Below are 25,944 nucleotides of genomic sequence, written 5' to 3'. Positions count from 1 at the left end.
CTTCTCAAGTTTTGGCAGCCTTGAACAAGTGGTTGTCAGGTTTTTATTTTGTTTTGTTTTAAGAAAAAATTCCAAATTTTATTTTGCCAATTTAGTAAGTTATCCTCTACCTGCCACTCCCCTCTGCTCCCTCTATAATTATTTCTAAGACTTTATTTTTCCATTGTGGGAACATTATGGAAGGTTTTCTTTTACAGTCTGAGATATTTATAATTATGTGTAAGCACACAGTTTATAGAATATGTAAATGGTCCATATGTTAACTTAAATACCCTTAAAATATTTTCCAATAATTTAAATCTTTCCATAAAAGTAGCTGAAGCTGCTTATAATAAAAGAGAAGTATACACGAAGGATAGCAGAATTTGGATGTAGTTAATATAGATAAATATGAATGTCACTTTGGAGGAACTGGAAGTATTTGCATGAATACTGATCAAGTCATGCCTCCTTGTTAATAGAGTGAACAAAACAGATGAATGTTTCTGTTTTCATGAAGTTTATGTGACTATCAGTAGCTTCCATATTCTGAGGGTTTATTATGTGACAGATGCTTGGGGACAAAATACTTTACTTGTTTCCTTTAGTCCTTAAAATAGATGTTAGGATTCTTGTTTACAGAAAAGTTAAGGAATGTTCATCCAGATCACCTAGCCAGTCAGTGGTAAAGAACAGTCACTGGGTGAAAGGTCACAGCGCGGCAGCGGGTCTGGCTGGCGGCAGCTGCGGGAGGGAGCCGAGAGACTCGAGTGCACGTGTGGAGAAGCGGCGGCACAAGCGCGGCGGCGGGAGGCACTCCCGCCCCCACCAGACTCAAGCCCTCACTCGACTCTCGCGGCCTTCGTCGCTCGCCCAGCTCCCTGTTCAGGCTAGGAGGCAGGCTTGCGGGGTTGAGTGGCCCGAGCTAAGGGTGCGGAGACCTAAGGGCGGCGACTACGACGGCGTTGATGTCGGTGGTAACGACGGCCTCAGCAGGCGGGGAAGATGAAAGGCCGGATCGAGCTAGGAGATGTGACACCACACAATATTAAACAGTTGAAAAGATTGAATCAGGTCATCTTTCCAGTCAGCTACAATGGCAAGTTCTACAAGGATGTGCTGGAGGTTGGCGAGCTAGCAAAACTTGCCTATTTCAATGATATTGCTGTAGGTGCGGTATGCTGTAGGGTGGATCATTCACAGAATCAGAAGAGACTTTACATCATGACACTAGGATGTCTGGCACCTTACCGAAGGCTAGGAATAGGAACTAAAATGTTAAATCATGTCTTAAACATCTGTGAAAAAGATGGTACTTTTGACAACATTTATCTGCATGTCCAGATCAGCAATGAGTCGGCAATTGACTTCTACAGGAAGTTTGGCTTTGAGATTATTGAGACAAAGAAGAACTACTATAAGAGGATAGAGCCCGCAGATGCTCATGTGCTGCAGAAAAACCTCAAAGTTCCTTCTCGTCAGAATGCAGATGTGCAAAAGACAGACAACTGAACAAATTACAAATGAACTTTCTTGCACTTGCTTGTCGCCAAAGAGAGGCCCATTGATTCCTCCCCCACCCCAACACTTTTCTTTTAAAGCTTTTCTCCCTCCTTGTTCTTGTTTTTCCTTCTTCCTTTCCTTTTCTCTAAGAGTTTTAATACTTTCAAGGACTTTAAAAAAATAATCATGTTTGAATTGTTTTCTCTTATTTTTGTGAGGTGGTTTGAAGGAAAGAAAAGGTAGATCTGTTTAGTTTTGCAGTTAAAGTTAGATGGTCCTAAAAATTTAATTGTCAAATAATTTCAAATTTAATGTCCTGCTTTCACATTGAAGGGCAGAGCCTACAAAACATTGTATATTTCAAAAGACAAAAAGAAGCAGCAGCAATATCTTGTTCTCTAATTCACAGACAAGTTGAGTGTGTTTGTGGTACTTTGGGTTTTTAAACACTTTGGGATACTAATCCCTAGACATTGCCTTCACTCCACCTTTAGTCCTTCTGAGCACTCTCTCGGGAGTTGGAACATTGTTATCCTTGTAAGAAATACTAAGCTTATGTTGATTTTTAAGCAATTATATCTTCTCTTCTTGCCGGTGGGTGGGGCAGTTTGGTTTAGTGTTATACTTTGGTCTAAGTATTTGAGTTAAACTGCTTTTTTGCTAATGAGTGGGCTGGTTGTTAGCAGGTTTGTTTTTCCTGCTGTTGATTGTTACTAGTGGCATTAACTTTTAGAATTTGGGCTGGTGAGATTAATTTTTTTTAATATCCCAGCTAGAGATATGGCCTTTAACTGACCTAAAGAGGTGTGTTGTGATTTAATTTTTTCCCGTTCCTTTTTCTTCAGTAAACCCAACAATAGTCTAACCTTAAAAATTGAGTTGATGTCCTTATAGGTCACTACCCCTAAATAAACCTGAAGCAGGTGTTTTCTCTTGTACATATTAAAAAATACCTAAAAGGAAGCTTAGATTGGCTGTGACACAAAAAATTCAATTACTGTCATCTAATACCAGCTGTTAAAAGTGTGGCCACTGAGCATTTGATTTTATACGAAAAAATAGTATTTTTGAGAATAACATAGCTGTGCTATTGCATATCTGTTGGAGGACATCCCAGATTTGCTTATACTCAGTGCCTGTGATATTGAGTTTAAGGATTTGAGGCAGGGGTAATTATTAAACATATTGCTTCTATTCTTGGAAAAATAGAAGGGTAAAATGTTAATAATACAAACGTCACTGTGACCTCCTCCACTGAGAGGACTGGTTTATGCCAGATCATTTTCCGGCACACAGGGAGTGGCTTTGACAGGTTGATAACTTTGTAAGATGGGAGACATCTGAAATATTCATGTTTTCCTTTTGTAGTCCCATCTCCACTATTTAGAAATGTTCTCAGACTTTAAAATAATGCACAGGGCTTGAGCTTTCTGTCATTTGACTTTAAAAGGAAGTTTCATTCATATTTATCCTCTTATGTAAAATTGTGGTATAAAGTCTCATTTCCAAATATGTTAAATGACAAAATTGTTTTATAAAATGTTTATGCACACTTTATAACCTTAAGTTTTTATTTGAGAATGTGAAAGTACAAAGTGCAGTAGACTTCAACAATCTTGAGTGCCAAGAATAATACAGAAAAAGAAGACAGTTGATGAATGAGTTTATAGGGTTCTAAACTTAAGATGGTAAAAATGTAGAAAGACCTTGCTGGTTTTTTGGGGGTATTCATTTCTTAAACAATCCAAATCTAAGCTTGGAAGAAAAGTTTAGTGTTAAGCACCTTTATCTTCATGAATAAGCTTCAGCTTGCTCTTGGCAAGAGAAGAGTGCTTGAGTTACAGAAGGCATAGTTAGTTTGAAGAATGCAGCAGCCTTTTTGTAAACTTCCCAGATATCAAAATAGACTTTGGTATATAAATGGTTTTCTGAGATGACACTGCCTCTATTTCTATAACCATTTCACCTGGACTATCTAATCAGTCCTATGAATGTATCCCTAAATGTGGTTATTGAAAACCGAATAGCTGCCTCATGACAAGTACATGTTATTTAAGGAGGAAAAAATATTAAATTTTGAATTGAGTGTGTAGGCTCCCTATCATTATATATAAAGTTTCTTTTTCCACGGTAGTCAGTGACTTAACCTGAATTGTAAATGTTTGTAAAGGGTTAATTGTCCTACATCAAACTTAGTTAAATAATTCCATCCACTTATGGAGGAGGAGGAGAATGTGGAAGAGGTAAAAAGCTGGGCACAAGTTCATATGCCTATGAGTCAGTAAAGACTGAAGTAATGTCCTATGTTGAGCTGGTTATTTTAATATATGATAATAATTATCTTTGAAGTAGAACAATTCTGTTAACTGGAAAATCACAGGATATATCCATCATATTTTTCAGGACAGATAGTTTTTACTGTGGGGCAAATAGGTTAAAATTACACTGTATGGTAGTTGCATTTAGGTTTTAAAGCAAAGAATCTGTAGAGAAATCTATGCAATATATAGTTTGTCCAGATTAGCTTTCATTTGGGGAAGGAAGTTCTGAAATATCTAAAGCAGTTTACTCATCAATTGAAAAGTCCTCCAAAAAGAGAACTATTGGGAAACCATGGTGTGTGGTGGTGGAAAAGAAAAGCTCCCTCAGTTTTTTGGAGGGAATAACTTAAAAAAAAATACTTAAATGGCTAAGTTTACTTGGTGCAGTTAAGAATTAAACTTGTCAATTTTACCATTGCTGTTACATCTGAAATAAACTTATGTGATGTTCTGGTAAGAAAAAAAAAAAAAAAGAACAGTCACTGGAACCCCTCTTTCCTGATCCAAAGCCAACATACTTAACCATAATAAATAATGCCATTGTCTGGTGGAATCCTGTAGTCCCTTAGATAGTGTAATTTTGTATTTAATGTAAACATTTTGTGCACTAAACTGACTTACATTTTACTTTTTAAAACAATATTTTAATTCTGAATGAACATTTGCATAATAGGAGAATGATCTAAATTGCAAACTTCCATTTTGAAGAGTTGTAGTTCTTTTAAATCTTTTTGTAACTGGGAAGAAGAATGGAATTATGTCTGTTGTAATCCAAGGAAAGTTGGTTAGCATTCTTTCCTGTTACTTTTTGATCCCAAAAGAGATTCTTTAGTAGATTAAGACCAGGAATGAATGTGTGGATTTTTTTAAATAAAAAATTGAGAGAGATTGTAACTAGCAATTCAGAGCCAGATTTATGTTCAGAAATGTTTGATGCCAGCCATTTTAGCTACAAATAGCTTTTTCTTGACTGTACAGTTGTGTTCTTATGGTACCATTCTGAAAGTGATGTAAGAGACCATGTAAAATGATTGGAATGCCTCAGCATCTGAACAATGCACATAGCCAATTATTAAAATTACCCAGTACTAACCTGTCTTGGCTTAGGAACTATGGAATTAACTGTGGGTAGCATTTCTACACATATCATTATAGAACAAGCATAAAGACAAGCTTGTTTTTTTCCTTTTCTGTGGATTTGTTTTTTCTTATTACCATATCTTTTGTTACGGAAAACTCTGGTCATCTATACTAATAGATACGAGAAGTGTGTTTGACACCAATACCTAATCTTAGATTATCCCTGCTATTTTAAAACACAGTCCCTCACCTGCATGCTCAGACATGTGGGTTCTTTCAAACATACTGGACTTCCTCCTTAGGTTTTAGTTGTGTTAGTCAATAGTTGAATGTTGAAGGAGAGGATGCCAAGGGATATTAAAGAAGGTAAAAGAGATAAGTGACAGCAAACATTATTTATTTTTAATTACCTGTCAGAATGACTTTTAGATACCCTTCCCTACTACCTTTTGATTTTTGCTTTAGCATAGCTGGTGAGTTTTGGAATCAGAGAGACTGGGCTCTGATTTGTACCAGCTAAGAATATTAGACAAGCCACTTAACTTCTTTAAGTCTCAGTACCCGTATTTATATAATGGGAATAATAGTAATATCTAACTTGCAGGATTGTTTGTAAAGATTGAAAGCAACATATTTAATTGTGCTTGCATGGTTCTGGGCACAGAATAGGCATCCGAGTGTAGGGGCCCCTGAACTTTAAAGTTCATTACTTTCATGGTAATTCCTCCTTTGGAATATATAGTCTGGGAACATTTGTCTCTAGACCTTGTTTCAGTTTCTTTTAATGACTCCCTTTAGGCTCTGCTTCGTGGCCAGCGCAAGATTATGGATCACCTAAAGAGTAGACTAAAAGTACTATTGTCTAGTAACTTCAAGTTTGTAGGTTAACTCACTGTGAATCAAAAGCTTTTAAAAATCTTTTGCGTGGTCATAGTTTGTAGTGTCTTGTACCTCTCATCTCAGAAGCAATTGATTCATAGAAAAAATTATTTAGGATTTCAGATTAAAGATGAAGAACTCTTTCAATAAGAAGGAACTGATTTGGTTGGATTATTTGTTTCTTTCACCCCTGAGTTTTCATGGAAATCAGGTTTAAAATGTTAGAAGCAGTTGGTTTTCAGCATTGGGAGAGCTTATCTGATCAGGCATGCGAAGTGGCCTATGTCGGATTTCTGAGCTAGGAAAGGCTAGGGGAGGTTGAGGAGATTATTGTACTTGTAATTCCTGAGCATGGTTGAGACACAAGGAGAGGATTGTGGAAATTGTTTTTAAAAAATTGTTGAAGTTAATGCATTCTTGGGTGGATTTGCAAAACAGAACAAAACAAAAAGTTGTTGAAGTTAGTTACACTGGTCTAACAACGTATACTTACCACCCCCATTTGGGCTGGAGGAATGGATCTAATAATAATATAGGTGTTTGTGATCTAATTTGAATCATGTAATCATTTATCATTTCTGGGTTAGATGGTAAGGATTTTCTGTTTCACAGATTTTTAGACTGGGAATTGTGCTATTATAAAATAATATTTTACATTAAATAATGCTTTCTAGGTTGTAATCACCTTAATAGACATGATTTATTTGGGCCACAAATGAACTCTGGTAAGAATGGAGGGCTGGTTACATTATTTTAGTTTTACAGATGAAAATAATCAGTCTCAAATAGCTTAAGGGAATTCCTTTAGACCATATGGTTAGTATATGGAAAAGCCAGAGCTAGAACCCAGGTTCTGATTTCCAGGGCAGTTCTTATTTCATGATACCGCATAATTTTATAATGTCCCTAAATCCGAATTTCATTTCTCATGATGTGAAAGGATTCTTTTTATTTCTGTTTGGTTAGCTGCATCAGAGCATGACAGAAATGGAGCAGAATTTGAGTATTCTTTCCCCAGATGGGTCAGTTAGCTTTTCTTAAAGCTATTCTGTGCTTACATTGTTAATCAGTTGTCCCTGGTTCCTAGACAGGATGTTGATCCATGTGAAATAGGCAGGAATATGTGTCTGACTCAGCTTAACTCATCACAACTTTCATATGTCCTGCTAGTGGGTCTATAATGTCACCCTCGTTTACAGGCGTTTTTAATTTTCTGATGTCTATTTCTTAGTATTTTTCCTCAGCCATTTTTAATGTCTCAAGCCATAGTTTTTCGTGAGTGGCCTGAAGTGATTTAGCTGCTCTTTAAAGCTTCCTTAAGGTTTTTCAAGAGCGTACAACATAGGCTGCTTCTAAGTGTATTTTTATTTCCTAGCTCTTAGCATTTCTCACCTTATCATTATAACTTTAAATTTAAACAGAATACAAATTGTGTACACAGATGGGTGTGTCACTATTGCACTGTCACTTATGTAAGTGCAGTTTAGCATTTCTTCTTTCCTTTTAATCAAAATGAGGAAATAGAAAATGTTTTGTTATGGTAGTTTTACACATACACCCACAAGGAAATGTGTATCTAGAGTCTGTGGGAACTGTGACTGATACATTTCAGGGAATAAAATGTATGATGGCTAAAATTTTAACTCTGCCAAATGTTCACGGGGAAAGAAAAATTAACAAACTCACATTTTACACTTTATTTTAGCCTAGTCTCTGCCTTGTTTACATCTATATGATAATGAAGCTATACTTGTCTTTCCACAACAGTGTATTTTATAAGTTGTACCTTTTGTTTAAGGGAGCCTTCTTAACAAACTTTCTTTCAGTTGTCCAGTGTACAGAAGCTTACTGGAAGGAGTGGCCAACTAGTTAAAGGTTTGACACCTCAATATCAACAAAATGCCAAGTGGATCATTTTGACTCTCGCAGCAATCCAACTGGACATTTGACCATGCCCCGTGGTCAGTGGAGAGCTTCTTCTCTGAAGGCCACTTTTATCTAGCACATCAAGGCTATACACCTCTTTCACTAAGAAGAATTTGGCACTTTTATGTTGTGAGAGCTGAGATTCACCATTCTCCACCATCCTGAGAAGAGCTTTGATAGAAGGGCTACTCCTGAGGTACATAGATTATCCAAAATACATACAATTTTTTCATAGAAAATTATATATGTATTATAATTTTTATTCAAGACAGGTTGAAATTAATAGATTTCTTACATTCACTGCATTAAAGGAATATTTATGGCTTTGGTAATATTTTAAATTTCAAATTAAAAGATTTGAATATCTGAATTAAGTATCTCTGATTTAACTCTGTGTGTGTGTGTGCGTGTGTGTGTGTGTGTGTGTGTGTGTTGGAAGGAGGAATAGACCTTGGAATTGTTTTTTCAAAACTTTTTTTATAATAGTGCCTAATCTCAGTTGGCAAGGAATAGCTGTCCAGAATGCTGCATAGATCTAGTGAAAAGATTTAGGGAAGTTGTAACCAGTTTAATAACCATCTGTGGAGTGACATAGATTGACACACCCAATTACACAAGACCTGAGTCTGAGAACTGTTGATGTGCAATCATCCCATCAGCATCTGCTCGTCATTATCAACAACAATAATGGCTCAACTATTTCTTTGAGGCCACATGAAAAGACAGTGTACCCATAGCAAAGGATAAGTCAGACCTGAAAAAAACATAGCCCTCTGCATCCCCTTGTTCCCAAACTTCTTTTTAAACATAACCTTTTGTGAAGTTCTGAAAGAATTCATTTTATGTTTTCTTTTTATTAATTTTTCTTCTTAAATACCATGTCTTTCTGGCTGAAATCCTTGCCAAAACCAGGAAGGGCCAGTGTACTGTGGGTGATTTTTCTAATTCATTTCTTTGTCATTTGAAGCCTTCTGTGGCTTCACGCTGCTTTATGTGTATGTAAATATTCAGTATCTTTTCTAGTTTACACTTTTGTCACAACTGCTATTAAGCCACCTATGGACACATTCTAATATAAATTATTTTGGCCACTGTGAGTGAGAGGGAAAGAATCAGTTCACAGGGATAAATTTGCATGTTGAGAAGATAATATATAATAGTTTGCAAAACACTTCTATGTACATTGTATCTTTTATAGAGAAAAGGCCATGTTTTTATTTGTAGAGACTGAGACAGAGACCCCATGAGATCTAATGCAGAGTCACATGACTCCAAAGCCAGGTCTTCTATCTGCTCTTTGGTATATAACTGGATCATTATTCTATTGACAGAAATAAGGAATCTTCTTATTTTTCAAAGGCACCCTTTTGCCCTTGGAAGGTATATTTAGAAATCCTTTACCAGAGTAGAAAGAAGACAGTTATATTTTCCTGCCTTTTGATAAAAAACAGTGTGTTTATTCTAAATCTTGTTGTGTTTGACTAGAGTCTGATTAAGGTACCTTTTGGGAAATTAAGGTTCTATAGAAATTACTGGGCTCAATCTAGTGATACAAATATGTGTTGTTTGATTTATCAACACATTACAAACCTTAACTTTGGAGTTTTAATATCTGGTTATCTTTAATATCTGGTTATCTTCTTTCTGAAGTGTATGTACACAAAATTGATGCTAAATAAGGTCTTGTTGTTTTGGCAAATAGTCAAATGCAAGGTATTGGTAGATCAGTACTGTTATAACTTTGGTGCACAGTTCCTGCATGCAGATTGGCTGTGGGACCTTGTTCATTTTTTGAGAACTAATGTAGAGTTTGAAAAAACACCATAAGCCTGCATTCCAGAAGTTCTGGTATGGATAGTGTGAGCCCAGGGAATGTGCTTAGATAAAAGATCATTTAACAAATAGGTTTTGCATTTTTTTAGCAATCAGGCTTTGTGCTGAATATTAGAGTGGTTGTTTCAGAGAGTTTGCAGCAATTAGGCTTTATTGGTGCACTAGGGAGAAGCAGAGAGGAGAAGCAATTCTTGGTAACTTCCTTGGAAGTTGCAGCTAACTCTGAAAAGTCTGGGTTGAACTAGGTAAGTAACTAATTCCTAGAATCAATAAACTTTGCAGGAGTCCATTTGATTGTGCATGTAGCTCCCTGGAATTGCTATTGGTCCCTAAATCATCAGTTTGTAATGCTGGTTTTCAAACTTGAGTGCACATCAAGTTTTGGAGGACTTATTAGAATACAGATTGCTGGGCTCACCCCCAGAGTTTCTGATCTGGTAGGTCTGGAGCGGGACCTGGTAGACTGCATTTCTAAAAAGCGTCCAGGTAATACTGCTGCTGTTTGGGAAAGTACACTTTGAGAGTCACTGGCTTACAGCAATCTCAAGGTGTTTGGATTTTTGGGCAGGGGTGCTGTGCAGGCATTGCTGGGATCTCTTCATAGCACCTCCACTGCATAGAGGTGAGCCTCCAGGTGTTTTCATTCATTCAACAAATATATGTACCTATTGTGTGCTGGGCACTGCTTAAGTTGCGAGGGGATATTGTGAAGAAAGTAAGCAAAACCCCTTTGTTTGTAGAATTTCAGTGAGCATAGTCATGGGTTAACCTGACAACAGTCCTACTGTTTATTGATGCTTATAGGTGAGCCTATTTCTCTTTCTAGCTTTCTTCCACTTAATTTACTTTCTTTTGGAATTCTTGAATTTAATAATAATAATATTGATGTTATTAGTCATCACTATAACTTTTTATTGAGTGTGTATTTTATGTCAGACACAGTGTGGCTAAGTGCTTTACATACATTATCTCATCTAATCCTTAGAAAAAACCCTGGTGTATTAGTCTTAATTTAAAAGATGTACTTTGGAAAGGTTAGTAGTTTACCCAAGATTATGCAGCTAGTTAAATGTGGTGCTGGGGCTGGGCTTGGTGGCTCACACCTGTAATCGCAGTGCTTTGGGAGTCTGAGGCAGGAGGATCGCTTGACACCAGGAGTTTGAGACTAACCTGGGAAACATAGCAAGACCCCATCTTTATGAAAAATAAAAAAATTAGCCAGGAGTGGGGGTGCACACCTGTGGTCCCAGCTACTTGGGAGGCTGAGGCAGGAGGATTGCTTGAGCCCCAGAGGTTGAGGCTGCAGTGAGCCATGATTATGCCACTGCACATCTGTCTGGGTGACAGAGCAAGATCCTGTCTCCAAAAAAACAAAAAAAAAACAAAAAATAATGGTATTGGGCCTGTCTAATTGCAAAGCCACATTCTTTACTGCATGCTTTAGTCCATTGTTTTTTAAACTGCAGATCATGACCACAAATGGGTCATGAAACCGATTTGGTAGGTCTCCAACAGCACTTTGGGGGAAAAAAGGGTAGAATAGAGAGTATCACATAGTATGGACAAGCATTGTTTCTTGAAATTTTTGTTTTTGCTATGCACGTATATATGTGAATATTGAGGTCTGGTACAAGATATATTTCTCACTGTAGGTCACAGTAAAACATGTTGGTAAGCTACTATTTTCTTGGCTATGGGACTATATGTCATCTAATCACTTTTTAAAAACAGATTACAAACTGTAGGCCTTAGAAAGGTAAGTAATTTTTCAGCTGGGCATGGTGGCTCATGCCTGTAATCCCAGAACTTTGGGAGGCCAAGGCAGGCGGATCACGAGATCAGGAGTTCAAGACCAGCCTGGCCAATGTGGCAAAACCACGTCTCTACTGAAAAAAATGCAAAAATTAGCTGGACATGGTGGCGTGCACCTGTAATCCCAGCTACTCAGGAGGCTGAGGCAGGAGAATCGCTTGAACCTGGGAGGCGGAGGCTGCCATGAGCTGAGATCACGCCATTGCACTCCAACCTGGGCAATAGAGAGAGACTGCATCTCAAAAAAAAAAAAAAAAAAAAAACCATGGTAAAGTAATTTTTCAAGAGCACAAAAATAGTCAGTGGCAGTACAAAGACAAGATGACTGACTTTTTTTTTTTTTTTTTGAGACAGGGCCTCACTCTGTCACCCAGACTGGAGGGCAGTGGTGCGATGTTGGCTTACCACAACCTCCACCTCCCAGGCTCAAGCGATTCTCCTGCCTTAGCCTCCCGAGTAGCCGGGATTACTGGGGTGTGCCACTACCACCCGGCTAATTTTTTTGTATTTTTAGTAGAGACGTGGTTTCACCATGTTGGCCAGGCTGGTTTTGAACTGCTGACCTCAAATGATCCACCTGCCTCAGCCTCCCAGAGTGCTGGGATTACAGGTGTTAGCCACTGTGCCAGGCCAGATGTCTGACTTTTTAGCCCTTGGTCCATTGCTTTATTCTTCACACCATACCACTTCCTTAGAAGTGCACCTGGGAATGCCTGGGAATTGAATTTTATCTTTCCACATGATGGCAGATATGCTATGGAACCTTCAGGGATGTCGGTGAAACCTGAAAAGGGAAGTTGAATCTCAGCCTGCTCTGAGTAGGTGAAAATTCTGCCTTGGATCCCCCAAAGTCTGCAGATAAAGATGTGACATTTCTCATGTTCTGCTGTGCTTGAAGGAAAGAGGGTAATAATCTTAACAGTGCCAAGCTGTAAGCATGTTGCATATATTAACTTGTTTAATTACTAATTATTTTGATACAGCGGCCATGCCTGGGATATGAACTCAGCTGTTTTGAGTGAGAAGGGGCATCCTACCAGTGTGAGTTAACACTTCTCTGTACTCTCCCCGGTTCCTCATTTTGTTCCTGCTGAGTTCAGAGCTATGTTCCTCATAGCCTGGCTTACCTGTGGATGTTCTCAGCCTCATTTTCTTTTGCTAGATCATATATCTTCATTAGGTGGGTGATTTTGGTTTCTGTTACTTTTTCCTTAATATTAGTATATTGCTGATTTGGATCAGGGGCCAGGCTGTAGATTTTCAGCATGGTGAGGTGATAATACATGTTGGTCCCCCATGCAGAATGCTGCCTCTAGCACTTTAGCCAAAGGAGCTCTACAGTCTGTCCAGAAGTACTGGGGGACACTGGTAATAACCTGAGAACACTTACAGAGCCTTCCAGAAAGTGCCCTTTCACATCATATAAACAGATCATGGGAAGCTGAGGGAATGCAAAGTCAAGGCCTCATTGGAGAGCGGAAAGGAGGCTGAGATTGGTGGAGAGGAGTGGCTGTTACATTCTAATTAGAAGAATGACATGTGCAGGGCCATGAAGCAACTAAAGATGGGATGAAAAACTTAACTTGTGAATCGCAAAATTTGAGTAGGAAGGAGCTGGAAAGGCATGGAAGTGCGAAGTGATTGGCCCTTGGTCAGATGGCTAGAAGATAGAGAGCCAGGCATAGAACCCAGATTCCAGGCCATCATTTTGTGGCGTCTTTTATCCTAATGACATGTTAGCCAGAGGTGTCTTCCAAAGCACCTGATTATAGGGAAGAATGAATGTCACTTACCCTAGAGTGAGTGAAATAGAGATGCCAGGAAGATATACCAGGTTTATCCAGTTTCTTTGCATTTTTCTGGCATACTGTATACTCTTGAGCGCATATGTATCCTACTTTGTGAAATCTGGGGGTAAAGCAGGACCCTTCAAACCCTTAAAAAATGTATACCCCAAGAAAAACATTTTTAAAGCATGAACGCTTCCTCAAGTAAATACATATTTATACATTATATAAATGTCTGGCTATTAAACCATGTATGCATATGTTAACTCTAAGTAAAGCTTATTATATATTTTTTAGCCCATAAATATGGAGATGTTTTAACATTTCTTCCAGTGCCCCAGTGGATGGTCTTACACCTCCCCTACTTCTGGGGTACACACACCTAATTTTGCAGACCACTGGTCCAGAATGTAAATTGAAGAGTTTAATGTCTAAGATATTTGTTCTTTTGTTTGTAGCTTATCTTTTACTCCCCACGTTTCAAATATCCCTTTGCAAAATAATTTTTGAGTTAAAATTTTCAATTAAAAAACTGTATCCTTGAGGTAGAAAAGATAAAGATAGAAGATATATGTGAATTAGGTTGTATCTCTCCTTAAGAGGGAATACTGTTTTTTATCTAAGGAGAACTAATGACCCTCCCTTTCATTGTCTGGGTTGGTATAAGTAAAAATCCTTGTTTGAAGTTATTAAGCCTTCCCACCCATACGATGATTAGTTTGGTTCATAAGCTAGAGTTAGGGCTTGGTAAAGGCTCCTTTTTTTTTTTTTTTTTAAAGTCTTTCCACCTTAACTAGCAAGTAAGCTAGAAATGACAGAGCAGTAGAAGGGGGAATCTACCAGAGTGTGCTACAGGACCTTGTTGAATGCTACTGCTGCATGCGAGGGTTGTGGATTTGGTGTGGGCCTTCTGCAGTATCACCCAAATTTGAGCAGTACATGTAACTAAAAGTAAGAAAAATAAATTAGACAGTTTGTTTCATTTCAGACTTTGGAAGCCCAGGACTGTGGGGATTAGCTATTAGCTAAGACAATGATTCACTGAGCAAATGCAGTGAAAGATTTTTTTGTTACACTGATCATCATTTGTGGAGAGACTCTGAAGAAGGATAAAGCTCTGGCTGCATAGTCAAACCAGACCTACTACTCAAGGACATGCATACTAGATATGTAGGTGTTTCCAAATATTTTTTTCAGTTGTGGGGGTGCAAATCATTTCAATAGTAGAGTAACTCAGTTCATTACTGTTACTGGAAAAACAAGTTTAACCAAGCACATATCCTACTGAGGGTGAGTCAACAGTGTCATTTTAACATAAGAAGGACAGTACATGAAGTGAGTTATTCCAAGTCCTGTGGTTTTCCTACAGCTGAGCAAAGACAGCTGTTCTTTCGGAAGTGGGGCTCTAAAAAGAAGTTGCCCATCTCCTTTCTTTCTTGATTATAGCCTTTTAGTTTTCTTTTGGCCTGAGACATTTCAAAAATTCATTTCCTCCTTAGATTTCTATCACCAAATACCCTGAATTTTGATAATTTATTTATAGAGTATATTATTTATTATAGACTTATTATAGTTTAAAACTTTATTTTAATTTATCTCCCATTTCAAGATCCATGTTTGCTATATGTGTCAGATAATAAAAATGCCATAAGGAAAACAGAGGAGTGATCTTTTTTAATATGTCATTATTTTCTATAGTTCTTTAGTGGTATGGACATGGAATGAGGTGGCATTTTGTGGGACAGTATACCAAACTTAGTGATAAAATTTATACTTTTAATTTTGGAGGACAAAAGTCTTGTATTCTCAGCCTTGTGGATAAGACAGTGCTCTGAGCTGTCTGAGGTTTCCTAAATTGGGATTCAACATCATGAAGGGTATGTGTCTGGATAGTTTATTTGTTGGTTTGGGAAGGTGAGTTTTTGTCTTTTTTCCCCCTCTGAGTTGATTTCTTTAGTTGGAGAGAAGCAGACCAGATGAAGAAAATACTTTATCTCTTATGGCATTTTTGGTTTACCACATTAGTTATGACCTGTCTTCTCTGAGCAGCAGGCCATGCTTCTCTGTTCAGTAGTTCAGTTTTCACTAACTTAACTGAAGATGTGTTCTTGGAGGGATTTATTTCTAATCAATTGAATTATGGGTACTTGGATAAAATGATGATGGGTTACCTACTTTTAATAGGGCTGTCATTTTTAAGAGTAAAATCTTGTCAAGATAGGGTATATCATACTTATGATCTGGTTCCATCTCTAACTCCATAATTTCCTTTTGCTCCTGTGTTGCTACTCTATTATTGAGAAGAGATGGTATCTTGTCAGTGTCAATTTTACAAAGAAAAAATTCTAAACAATTTCAGTCATAGGGTAGTTTTTTTTTTTTCCTGGAGAAATAATGCATAGTGTAGTATGTTGAATCCTAGAGTTGGCAAGTTTTCAAAAGTGGGGTTCTTTTGTTGTGTAGGTAGGGGTGATGCTAGTCAATAGGTGTTCATCATTAGGGCATGTGTATGAGTGGTAGTTCTGAGATACAGCATTGGCAGCCCCTCTTGTCCCTGGTTTTGTTTTTGATAAACAAGTCCTGGTTTTGTTTTAATAAGCAGGTCATTAGCTGATCTTTTGTGTAAATGTTTTTGATGTGCATAGCTGGTATGTGGGTAGTTACCTACCTGAGAATGTTGTAGTCACAAATGTATATTATGGAAGTTTGCAGATTATGGTGGATATCAGGTTTTTCTAACTGCGTATTTACAGATGTAGTGAGTGAAAGGAATGTTGGGTCAGTAGGTAAAAGACTTGTGCTCTGGTCCTGGTTCAGACATCTTGATTTGTGTGACTTTGGGCAAGGCCCTTATTTCTTTGAGTTGCAGTTTCTTGTGTAAAATGGTGCTAATACCAATTTACATGCCTCATAGTGTTGTTGTGGGGATCAAATGAGATCACTGTTTGTGAGCAGGCTTCTCAGGAGTGAGAAATAGAGGGTTGTGAGCTGACTTTCTGATTTGTTTGGCTGAGGTGTTCACACAAGCCATAGAATGCTTTGTAGGCTTGGGTGGAGGAATGTAGATGGAAATCAGCTGAAAATCCCTGCCTATTAGAAGCTGAGATGTTAATCCTAAATATATTCTATGGAGTACTATCAGATGCCTTGCTTTTCTTCATGATGCCATATTAGCTTCATCTTCAGGTAGCATAGGTGCCTGTTACTCTCATTTTACTTGAAGAAACTGACCAGCCAACTGATTTAGGATATGGCTGGCTATCTTCTGGAACTCACATTAGAGTTACTCCTTGAGAGTAAAGTCTTGTATTTTCTGAAGGTTGCTGCTTTTGGGGTATTTTCCATGGAGGTGGGTGGGCACACACAAAAACTCACTGTGCTCAAATTTATAAACTTGTTCTTCTTAACAATTTTAAAGCCAGATTACATTGGATTGGGGGAGGGGAGGATACTAGATTTATTTGGTGTTTTTTAATATAAAACTTTGTATTTGAAACTTTATGTGGTAACATATATTTAGGCTCATAGCCAAAGTGATTACAATGCATTGGTTTTAATATTTTCAGTGAGGTAATGTGTGCTTTAGTGGGGAGGAGGAGAAATATTATTTAATCACCAGCACTACACTAATAACCACATTTACTAAATCCTTTGTCCCTTTGCTTGAACTGAGGGTTCCTTGCTTTTATACTGGTTTTCCAAAGGACTTAATCTTGTTAATGTGATGAGGTGATGATGGGAAGGACATTCCCACTGGGCCTGAAGTGGTGAAACTGGTAAAACTCCCTTTGTAAGTCCCTCTTGTTCAACATGAGTGTCACTCCCATGTCCCTAAAGTAGAATGGAGTTTTATTGAAGAGAGAATTTTAAGAGTGATAAACAAAAGAGATGGAAATATCTCCTGTGCCAGGTCATTGTTACCATTAAAGACTAGAATAAACTGTAATTTTGCAGATTTTCTTTTTGTCTTATGGGAAATTAAAGACTTGGTTATCCTCTCTCGGAGGAAGATAGAAAACTACTGGGCCTGCTCATTAACAGTTTAGCTTGGCTGACATTTTTCAAGCACTTACCATGGTATTATAGCTGGGCTGAAGCTAGGTGGAGCAGACCTCACTTAGGTGTTGCCTAGCTCCAGAATCTGTCTTCTGGTGGAATTCCCTTAGGCTTCCAGACAGGAGTGGCAACAAAGCAAATGAAATGGAAGGTAGGCCACGGCATCTGCTCGTTCGCTCGCTCGCTTGCTCTTTCTCTCTTTCCCTTTCCTTTCCTTTCCTTTCCTTTCTCTCTCTCCTTTCTTTCTTTTGCTTCCTTCCTCTCTCTTTCCCTTTCCCTTCCTCTCTCTCTTTTCTTTTTTTCTTTCTTTTTTTTCTTTTCTTTTCTTTCTTTTCTCTCTTTCTCTCTTTCTTTAGCAGTTTATTACTCATTTGTGAGAATCAGGGAAGCACTGGGCTCAAGAAAGCCAATACCCCTTGTAGGGCTTACTCCCCATTTTAAAATTTAATATATTGGAATTTATATTGTTTCTTTTGATCCGAGATCTTCAGGCTGAAGCTGGAGAGAAATCTTTTGACCTCTCTAGAACAAAGAAAGCCTTTATCAAAGACAATGTAACTTTTTGAGTTTGCCAAATTAGGTGTTGCTGCAAATGGAGAAACCTAGAGTTCTCTTCTGTGCTTAAAGACACAAACATGGAAAGTTTTAAGTTCCAATATGGTCACTTAATATATACAAAATTTTCTGTCTTTGCTGTCTTTGTCATTCCAGCAACAACTGGATGAGCAAATAGAATGATTGTGAGCACTTGCAAACCAAATTGTGACTGTTAGTGTGTTGGGCTGCTTTTTTATTAAAATGACTGCTACAACTCTGCAGAAATCTGAGTAGTCTTGAAGATAAATTCTTGCTTGCATTTACAATAAAGAAAGAATATGAGTAATCAAAAGGCTGATGGAGTTGGAGGACTGGCGTTTTTAAGAGGAACTGATTTGGACATTGAGATTATCAGCTCCTCATCAAATATCATTAAGTACACATTATTATTTTTTTCTGTTGACCAGGAGACCCAAGTTGTGTTGATGTGGGACATAGTTGTATGTCTGAAGAAACAAAGCAAGGGAGAATAAAATAAATAAAAATTGAAGTTCAGGAATATATATATATATATATATATATATTTTGTTTTTTTTTTTCAGGAAGAGTCTTGCTCCGTCGCCCAGGCTGGAGTGCAGTGGCACAATCTCGGCTTATTGCAAGCTCTGCCTCCCGGGTTCATGCCATTCTCCTGCCTCAGACTCCCTAGTAGCTGGGACTACAGGCACCCACCACCATGCCCAGCTAATTTTTTTTTTTTTGTATTTTTAGTAGAGATGGGGTTTCACCGTGTTAGCCAGGATGGTCTCGATTTCCTGACCTCGTGATCCGCCCACCTCGGCCTCCCAAAGTGCTGGGATTAAAGACATGAGCCACCGCACCTGGCCATTTAGGGCTATATTTTATGTTTTCTTCTCCCTTTGGTATTTAATAAATATTTGATATTTTTCTATTATCTGCTTTCCTCTGTTCCAAGGTTTTTGGCCTCAGGTGTGTTCTCTGGAAATGGCAATGATAGGCATTTATAATCTCCATATTTAGATATTTCCCTCACAGTGCTAGTTTCTGAGCTTATTAGAACCTAATGTTAAATGACGAGTTAATGGGTGCAGCACACCAACATGGCACATGTATACATATGTAACAAACCTGCACGTTGTGCACATGTACCCTAAAACTTAAAGTATAATAATAAAAAAAAAGAAATATCCTGGCTATGAGTCAAGGGTTTAGGACCTTTTGAGGCACTTGGGTTTAGACAATTCTCAGTGATGTGTACAGGAATTTGGGTACAGGAATACTATTCACAGGTGAACAGAGTTTGATTTTGGCTGAAGGCATATTATTTGATCCAGATAATAATATAAAAATAATCCAAATGTTAGGACCTTAGCTTCTGTGAACCCTGACTTGAGAATAGTTAGCCATACATGTAGTTGGACTTTATGTAGGACTAACCAATCTCCTCTGCACTATTTTTGCACAGTACATTGATTATGGTATCCCTGACGACCTCTGTCCCCATCCTTGTGAGTAGCCTTCATTGCTGCCACCCAAGGATGTTTTAAAAAGGCTATGAGGAAGGATGCATGTAGGGAAATCTGAGGTTGTTCTTTGGATTTTCCCTGTTTTGTTTTAGGAAGTATCCATGATTTTATATAATAATATGTAGCAATCTTAGGTTTTTCCATTTTCATTTTTAACATAATTGTGTTATTCATTCTGTTTGGGTGTCTACCTCTAAATTAACAAACATGAGAAATTGTGTACTCCATTTAAAAAGTGTCCTGAGCAATTTAAGCTAAAAGAATATGTTGTTTCTTTTGGGTGTATAGCAAGAAGATTATATATATTTATAAATTTTTTTCCAGCAAGTGTACTTAAAAGCATGTACTTAAAATTAAGGACTTAAAAAAACTAAGCTGTACTTAACAAAATAATCTTTAGAAAGCTTTAAGGCCGGGCACGGTGGCTCACGCCTGTAATCCCAGCATCACGAGATCAGGAGATCCAGACCATCCTGGCCAACACGGTGAAACCCCGTCTCTACTAAAAATACAAAAAAAATTAGCCGGATGTGGTGGTGGGCACCTATAGTCCCAGCTACTCGGGAGGCTGAGGCAGGAGAATGGCGTGAACCCAGGAGGAGGAGCTTGCAGTGAGCTGAGATTGCGCCACTGCACTCCAGCCTGGGCGACAGAGCGAGACTCCATCTCAAAAAAAAAAAAAAAAAAAAAGGCTTTAAAAAGGGAGTTTACTAAAAGCACAGGAAATTGGTGACAGGCAAAATTTGTCTTGATAATAGTACAAATACAGATAGTGGAACAGAACAGATAATACAAGATATAAGACAAGACATGGAATAACACTTCATATTCACTTTCTTTGACCACTAAGCAGCACACAAATATATAGCACTTTTTGTAGAGAATAATTAAATTTCTAGATATGATACAGCTTCTTCCTCTCTGTTGGATTTTATTACACTGAGATCCTGAACCTTTTGGACATGTAAACTGTGATCATGTTGGTCAGTGTCATTTGGATCTCGTTGGTGCTTATTGTTCTGCCGATGTGTATTAGTGAACCTACACATGGGGAAGATAATACTATACAATGAATTTTCCCATTCAGTTGGAATTTTTTTATTACTCTGTTTTCTATGTTTTTCATTTAGATGTAAATTATTTTGGCTTCCATTCAACCTATTTCAGCTAGTTTTTACCATAATACACATGGCTTAAGATTTATAGGAGGCTAAGAGTGGAGAGTGTATCTTCATTCAAACAAATGGTAAGAAAGGAACTTTCAAAACTGTTTTAGTTTTGCAAAGATTAGAAAAGTACAATTCTACTTTCTCAACTTTTCATCCTTGTTAAAGGCCTGGAAATTTGCAGCATTTTTTTCTTTCTTATTTTACTTTTCTAATTTGTTACACAAAGTGAGATTCCACACATAAACATGCAAGCTGAAGGTTGGGTTTATTCATAGGTTTTGTCTTAATTATAGATATTTAGTTTATTGAATATCTTATTGAGTATTGAGTACCTGCTGTGGTCCAGGCATCTTCTTAGGTCCCAGGTGTACAAAGAGGAGCCAGTTGTGGTTACTGCCTCTATGGAATTTGCCTAGAAGTGGGAGAGAGAGAGATGAGTGAGCCAGCACTTATAATACATCTACCTAGGATAAAATGGGAGCACGGAAGAGGAACATCTGTATCAGTGGGTCTCTGAGAGCTTCTTCAGGAAAATAATGCTTTATCTGTGATTTGAAATATAGTAGGAATTTAGCAAGATAGAGAAAAAGGAAAAGGAGGTAAAATATTTTTCAGGTGAAAGAATGTACATGGGTATAGAGGTGATCATTATTAGCAAATTGGCTACATCCTAATTTGTAAGTATTTGTGGATTTTTCAAACCTTATATTTCATGTAGAAGAGCTGAATGCATTAGTCTCATCTCCAAGATCCAGGTATTGAAATTTAACCCATGCATAAATTGAATTTTTTTCTGAAGTCTTTAATAAGAGAAAAATAAAAGGAAAAACTACACAGTGTATAGTAGATTTCAATATAGCACAGCAAACACTGATGAATTTTTTTGCAATGAGTTCAATATTATAAAATAGAATAAAATTGGAATTTTTGAAACCAAAAATTATTCTAGATTTATCAGCTAACTGGAATGATTTTTTTATAGTATGAAAAGTCTATTAGTAATACAAAAAATATTCATTTATAAGTTGTTATCGTTGATTATATTTTCTTAAGGTATATTTTCAGTTTTTGAAAAGCAGTAATAATTTGCTATGACCCTATAGCCCAGTTCTTAATATCTGGATCTGATACTAGCATCTCTTAGGTAGAAAACACACTTTCTATATGATAATATCTGTAAAGAGCACATAAATCCTTGGAACACTATTAGGAAAACAAAATCAATTTATCTCTTATTGCTTTTTTTTGTTTTTGTTTTTCCTTTTAATCAAGACAAATTTCAAGGAGGAAGACAGATGTTTCTCCGCTTCATTTTTATTTAAATATACCACTTGGGATTTGAAGCTTCCGCACTTCTTCTGTTTGTTTGGATTTTTTTTTCATGGCTTGATCCCAAAAAATGGAATACAAAATTTAGAGAAAGTTTTGTTTGAAATTGCAGGGCGCTATGAGAATTATTGCAAATCCCTGATGTCTCCTTGTCTGCCCTCAATTCTCCTATTTTTGGTAATAATGCAGGCAGTCATTTTAGAAAACTTTGCTTTGTTCATTTTACTGAGCCTCTTCCAGAGGCCATGTGCCAGAATCAACAGCAGCCAACCACAGCCAAGATCCTAGGGCGTAAACTCAGACTTCATCTCTCAAATATTGCTACTTGAAATTTGCATAAACGTTGAAGAAAAAGTTAAAAGAGCCTGTATAACTCCTCTTCATGTATTTTAGGAGCCTCAGACAGTCAAGACATTAAAATACCTTCCGATTGAGCAGTGGATCTAAGCACAGATACCACACTGCAGATAGGGAGAAGGATATGAAAAAAATCATGTGAGATAGACGACAGAGGCTTATTTGTTATTTGAAGAAGCTACAAAGCAACAAGTAATGCCAGTTTAAAATGATTACATGTTAATGCAACAAGTAAAACACATTGAAGGCTGCTCAGATTACACTGGCTGAAGTACAGACTTAATTACTCATGTTAGAGATTCCTAAAACAAAGGGAGGCTTTTAAGCCAGTGATATGTAGCTGGTATGATATTGAAAAGCATTGGAAAACCTAGGTAAATGCCTAGAGGAAATTTTAAGGAAGATTCCATCAAGTCTGGATACCTTAGCCTTATCCTTAAATGAATAAATTTCTGAGGCGCTGGAACTGGTTAAAATCAATGGCAGCTTATTCTGTTGTTTGCAGTTTTTATGTACAATTGGGGCTGATAAACCTGAATAAATAAAAGAGCCTTGTCTGGATTGAGTTACAGTTAGTGCTAAACATCAAGGGTTCATATTGTATTTCTTAAAAGTTCTTTTTGGAGTGATTCCAAGATTGGTATTAAGAGGGTATGCCGAGGGTATTCCAAGGGTATATATTGGCAATTTTTATTTTGTTTGTATTTATCTTAGAGTCATTTGGGTAGGTCACATTCTCTCTGCCCCTACTCCCAACTTCTCATTAGATTGTAAGGACCATGAGGACAGAGATTGTTTGTTTTATTTGTGCTTAATTTTCATGCAGTGCCTAGTAGGGGACAATGCTGACAGTAGTTTCTCGACAAATATTAGTGGAACTGTATTAAAATTGAGTTTTTGCTCACATATATTGTTTATTTTACCTTTAGTGGATCACCTCTCCTTATGCCTTCAGTGCTATAGTTTTTTAAAAGAAGTATGTTAGTCTGTTTTGCATTGCTCTAAAGGAATACCTGAGGCTGAATAATTTATAAAGAAAAAAGGTTTATTTGGCTAATAGCTTTGCAGATTGTACAAGAAGTTTAGAGCCAACATCTGCTTCTGGTGAGGGCCCAAAAAACTTTCATGGCTGAAGGTGAAGAGGGAGCAGGTATGTAACATGGCAAGAGAGGAGGGAGCAAGAGAGATGTCAGTCTCTTTCAAACAACCAGCTCACATGGTAGCGAGAACTCACTCATTACTGTGGGTGGGCACCAAGCTATTCATGAGAGATCTGCCCCCATAACCTGAACACCTCCCAGTAGGCCCCACCTTCAACATTGGGGATTACGTTTCAACGTGAGATTTGGAAGGGACAAAATAGCCAAACTATATCAAGCACAAAGAAGATACAGAGATAGTCAGTGGTGGAGCTAGTATTCAAACCCAGATTTGTCTGATTTCTGCATCCGTGCTTTCAACTGCTTAACTGCATTGCTTCAAATACTCAGAAAAGACGAAATGTTTTCCATATCCCAGGAACTTAAAAGTGAAAAAGCAGAGAGCTAGAAGACCATGTAGTGCTGAATTGAGAGTCATGAGTGTTACAAGGATAGGGGGTGGTGGCCCTGTGAGGACCAGAACCCTCCAGGGGAAGCTTTCTGGGTGAGGCAAGAGGTGAACTGGGCCTTGAAGGAATGGGTAGAATTTAGATAGTAATGAGGAAGGCAGAAATCAGTGGAAGCACAGACATGCATGGAGGAATGGAACTGAGTTCAATGACAATCTGTTCAGGAAAGAGGGCATAAACTGGGCAGAGAATGCAGTGGAAGTGGTGGGGAGTAATACTGGGCAGGTAAGGTAAGCTCTGATCTGGAAGGCCAGCATGGGAGCCTAGACTGGTTAAAGTAAGAAATGGCTTGTCCTTGGAAGGAAAAGTGTCAAACTTGGTACTGTGTGAAGGTACTGCACAGACCTCCCAACTGGTTCTTAGGAGAGCCAAACTGAGGCTAAGTTCTGAGAACTAAGTAAGAACTGACAGCCATTGTAGGTTAGAAAGTAGTGGGGCAACATGTTACAAGTAGTGCTTCTGGAAGGTTAGATGCGGTTAGAATAAAATCATTGCCATTTTGGGGAGCTGGGAAAATGGATGTCTTCAGTCTAGTCTAAAAAGGGATGACTTGAATAAGCTTATATAAGAAAGAAAAGAAAAACCTTTTTACTCACTGGACCATTTCATAATCTTGACTTTTTTCAAACATAAATCTGTGTCATTTTTCTTATTTAAAACAGCTGAGTAGTTTACTCTCCTACTTAGAGCTGTGATCCTTATCATGGGCTCTTGTGATCTAACCCCAGCCTGCCTCCCTGGCCTCTGTCCTTGCTTAATAACCTCTAGCCATATGAACCTGGAATACCAGTCTAATTCCCACTTCAAGGCTTTTACATTTGTTGTTTTCTCTGCCTGGGGTGCTCTTCCAAAAAATGGACTAGAAAGGAAGCTGGCTGAGGAGCTGAAATCAGCCTCTTGGCCTGGGTAAGGATGGCACTATTTGGGCACTTCCTGGATTGAAAATGTGTAAGTTTGAGCTTGCTGTAGGGTAGCTCAGGCAGTTGGAAGAAAGAACATGTCTGGGTATTCACAAAGACACTGATTTAAATGGTAGATATAGATCTGCGGAAAAGACAGGTAGGCAACCAGGAGGGCATAGGATGATGTCCCAGTATCTGGGAGAAACCAGGTCTCAGGGATTTCCTCTTAGGGATATATTAGTAAAGTAATAGTATATATGGTATAGTATAGTAGTAATACTGGAATCAGTCTGCCTAGCTCTGATGCTTACTACCCATGCAGCCTTCTTAACCTTTCTGAGCCTTTGTCCTTACCTATTAAATGAGGATGATAAGAGAACCCATCTCAAAGGGTAGATATTAGGTTTAAATGAATTAATACAAGTGCTGGCCAGGCGTGGTGGCTCATGCCTGTAATCCCAGCACTTTGGGAGGCCGAGGCAGCCAGAACACCTGAGGTCAGGAGTTCGAGACCAGCCTACCCAACATGGTGAAACCCCGTCTCTACTAAAAATACAAAAATTAGCTGGGCATGGTGGTGCAAGCCTGTAATCCCAGCTACTCGGGAGGCTGAGACAGGAGAATTGCTTGAACCTGGGAGGTAGAGGTTGCAGTGAGCCAAGATGGCACCACGGCACTCCAGCCTGGGTGACAGAGCAAGACTCTGTCTCCAAAAAAAAAAAGAATTAATGCAAGTGCTTAGAATAGTGCCTAGCATATATTAAGCTCTCAGTGCTATTTGCCATAGTTATAAGTGTTATTGATACTTAGTGTTGAAAACACAGACATTCATCTTGGTGTGTCCTGGTTATCTATTGCTAAGTAATAACCACTGTAAAACTTAGTGACTTCAAACAACACTTTATTATGCTTCATGGTTCTATGGTTTGACTGGGCTCAGCTGGGTGGTTCTCACTTAGGGTCTCTTGTTTGGGGCCCATCAGTTGATGGTATGAGCGTTTATGTGATGGCCATCATTGCAAAATACAGTCAGCCACAGTATCATAACATAGAAGAAATTCAGGCATCAGGTGGTGGTTAAAACAGAAGGCATGAAAGGTCCTATCTAGACTTAGGATGAAATGATGCTAATTATTCATTGAGTAACTGCTGTGAATCTATGTGATACTGGTGCTGTAAGGGATGTAAAATGCAGAACTATGTTTATTCTCACAGACCTTATGATTTATCTAGGGACATATAATTAACACATGTATAACAGTTGAAGAACAGTGGCATACTAAATTTTTTTTTTTTTTTTTTTTTTTTTGATACGGAG

The 25,944-nt window shown here is 38.0% G+C and overlaps 3 protein-coding genes across 5 annotated transcripts in view; all 3 read left to right on the top strand.

The window, feature by feature from the left end:
* GSTM2 (glutathione S-transferase mu 2) overlaps positions 1 to 25,944 on the top strand; it is a 1,178,915-nt gene that overhangs the window by 347,485 nt on the left and 805,486 nt on the right. The window lies entirely within an intron of this gene.
* LOC109025744 (myomegalin-like) overlaps positions 1 to 25,944 on the top strand; it is a 66,506-nt gene that overhangs the window by 14,063 nt on the left and 26,499 nt on the right. The window lies entirely within an intron of this gene.
* Positions 851 to 1,677, top strand: LOC101146213 (N-alpha-acetyltransferase 50-like). Its single transcript, XM_055354230.2, has one exon. It carries the CDS (start codon positions 985 to 987, stop codon positions 1,489 to 1,491), a length of 507 nt encoding a protein of 168 aa, XP_055210205.1. The 5' UTR covers positions 851 to 984; the 3' UTR covers positions 1,492 to 1,677.

The sequence above is a fragment of the Gorilla gorilla genome, chromosome 1 (genome assembly GCF_029281585.2).
Source record: "Gorilla gorilla gorilla isolate KB3781 chromosome 1, NHGRI_mGorGor1-v2.1_pri, whole genome shotgun sequence".
Taxonomy (NCBI): Eukaryota; Metazoa; Chordata; class Mammalia; order Primates; family Hominidae; genus Gorilla; species Gorilla gorilla.
This window is presented reverse-complemented; position numbering and strand designations above follow the sequence as displayed.

What these genes read in the sequence shown, in the direction of transcription:
- LOC101146213 (XM_055354230.2), top strand. Translation starts at nt 985, where the DNA reads ATGAAAGGCCGGATCGAGCTAGGAGATGTGACACCACACAATATTAAA.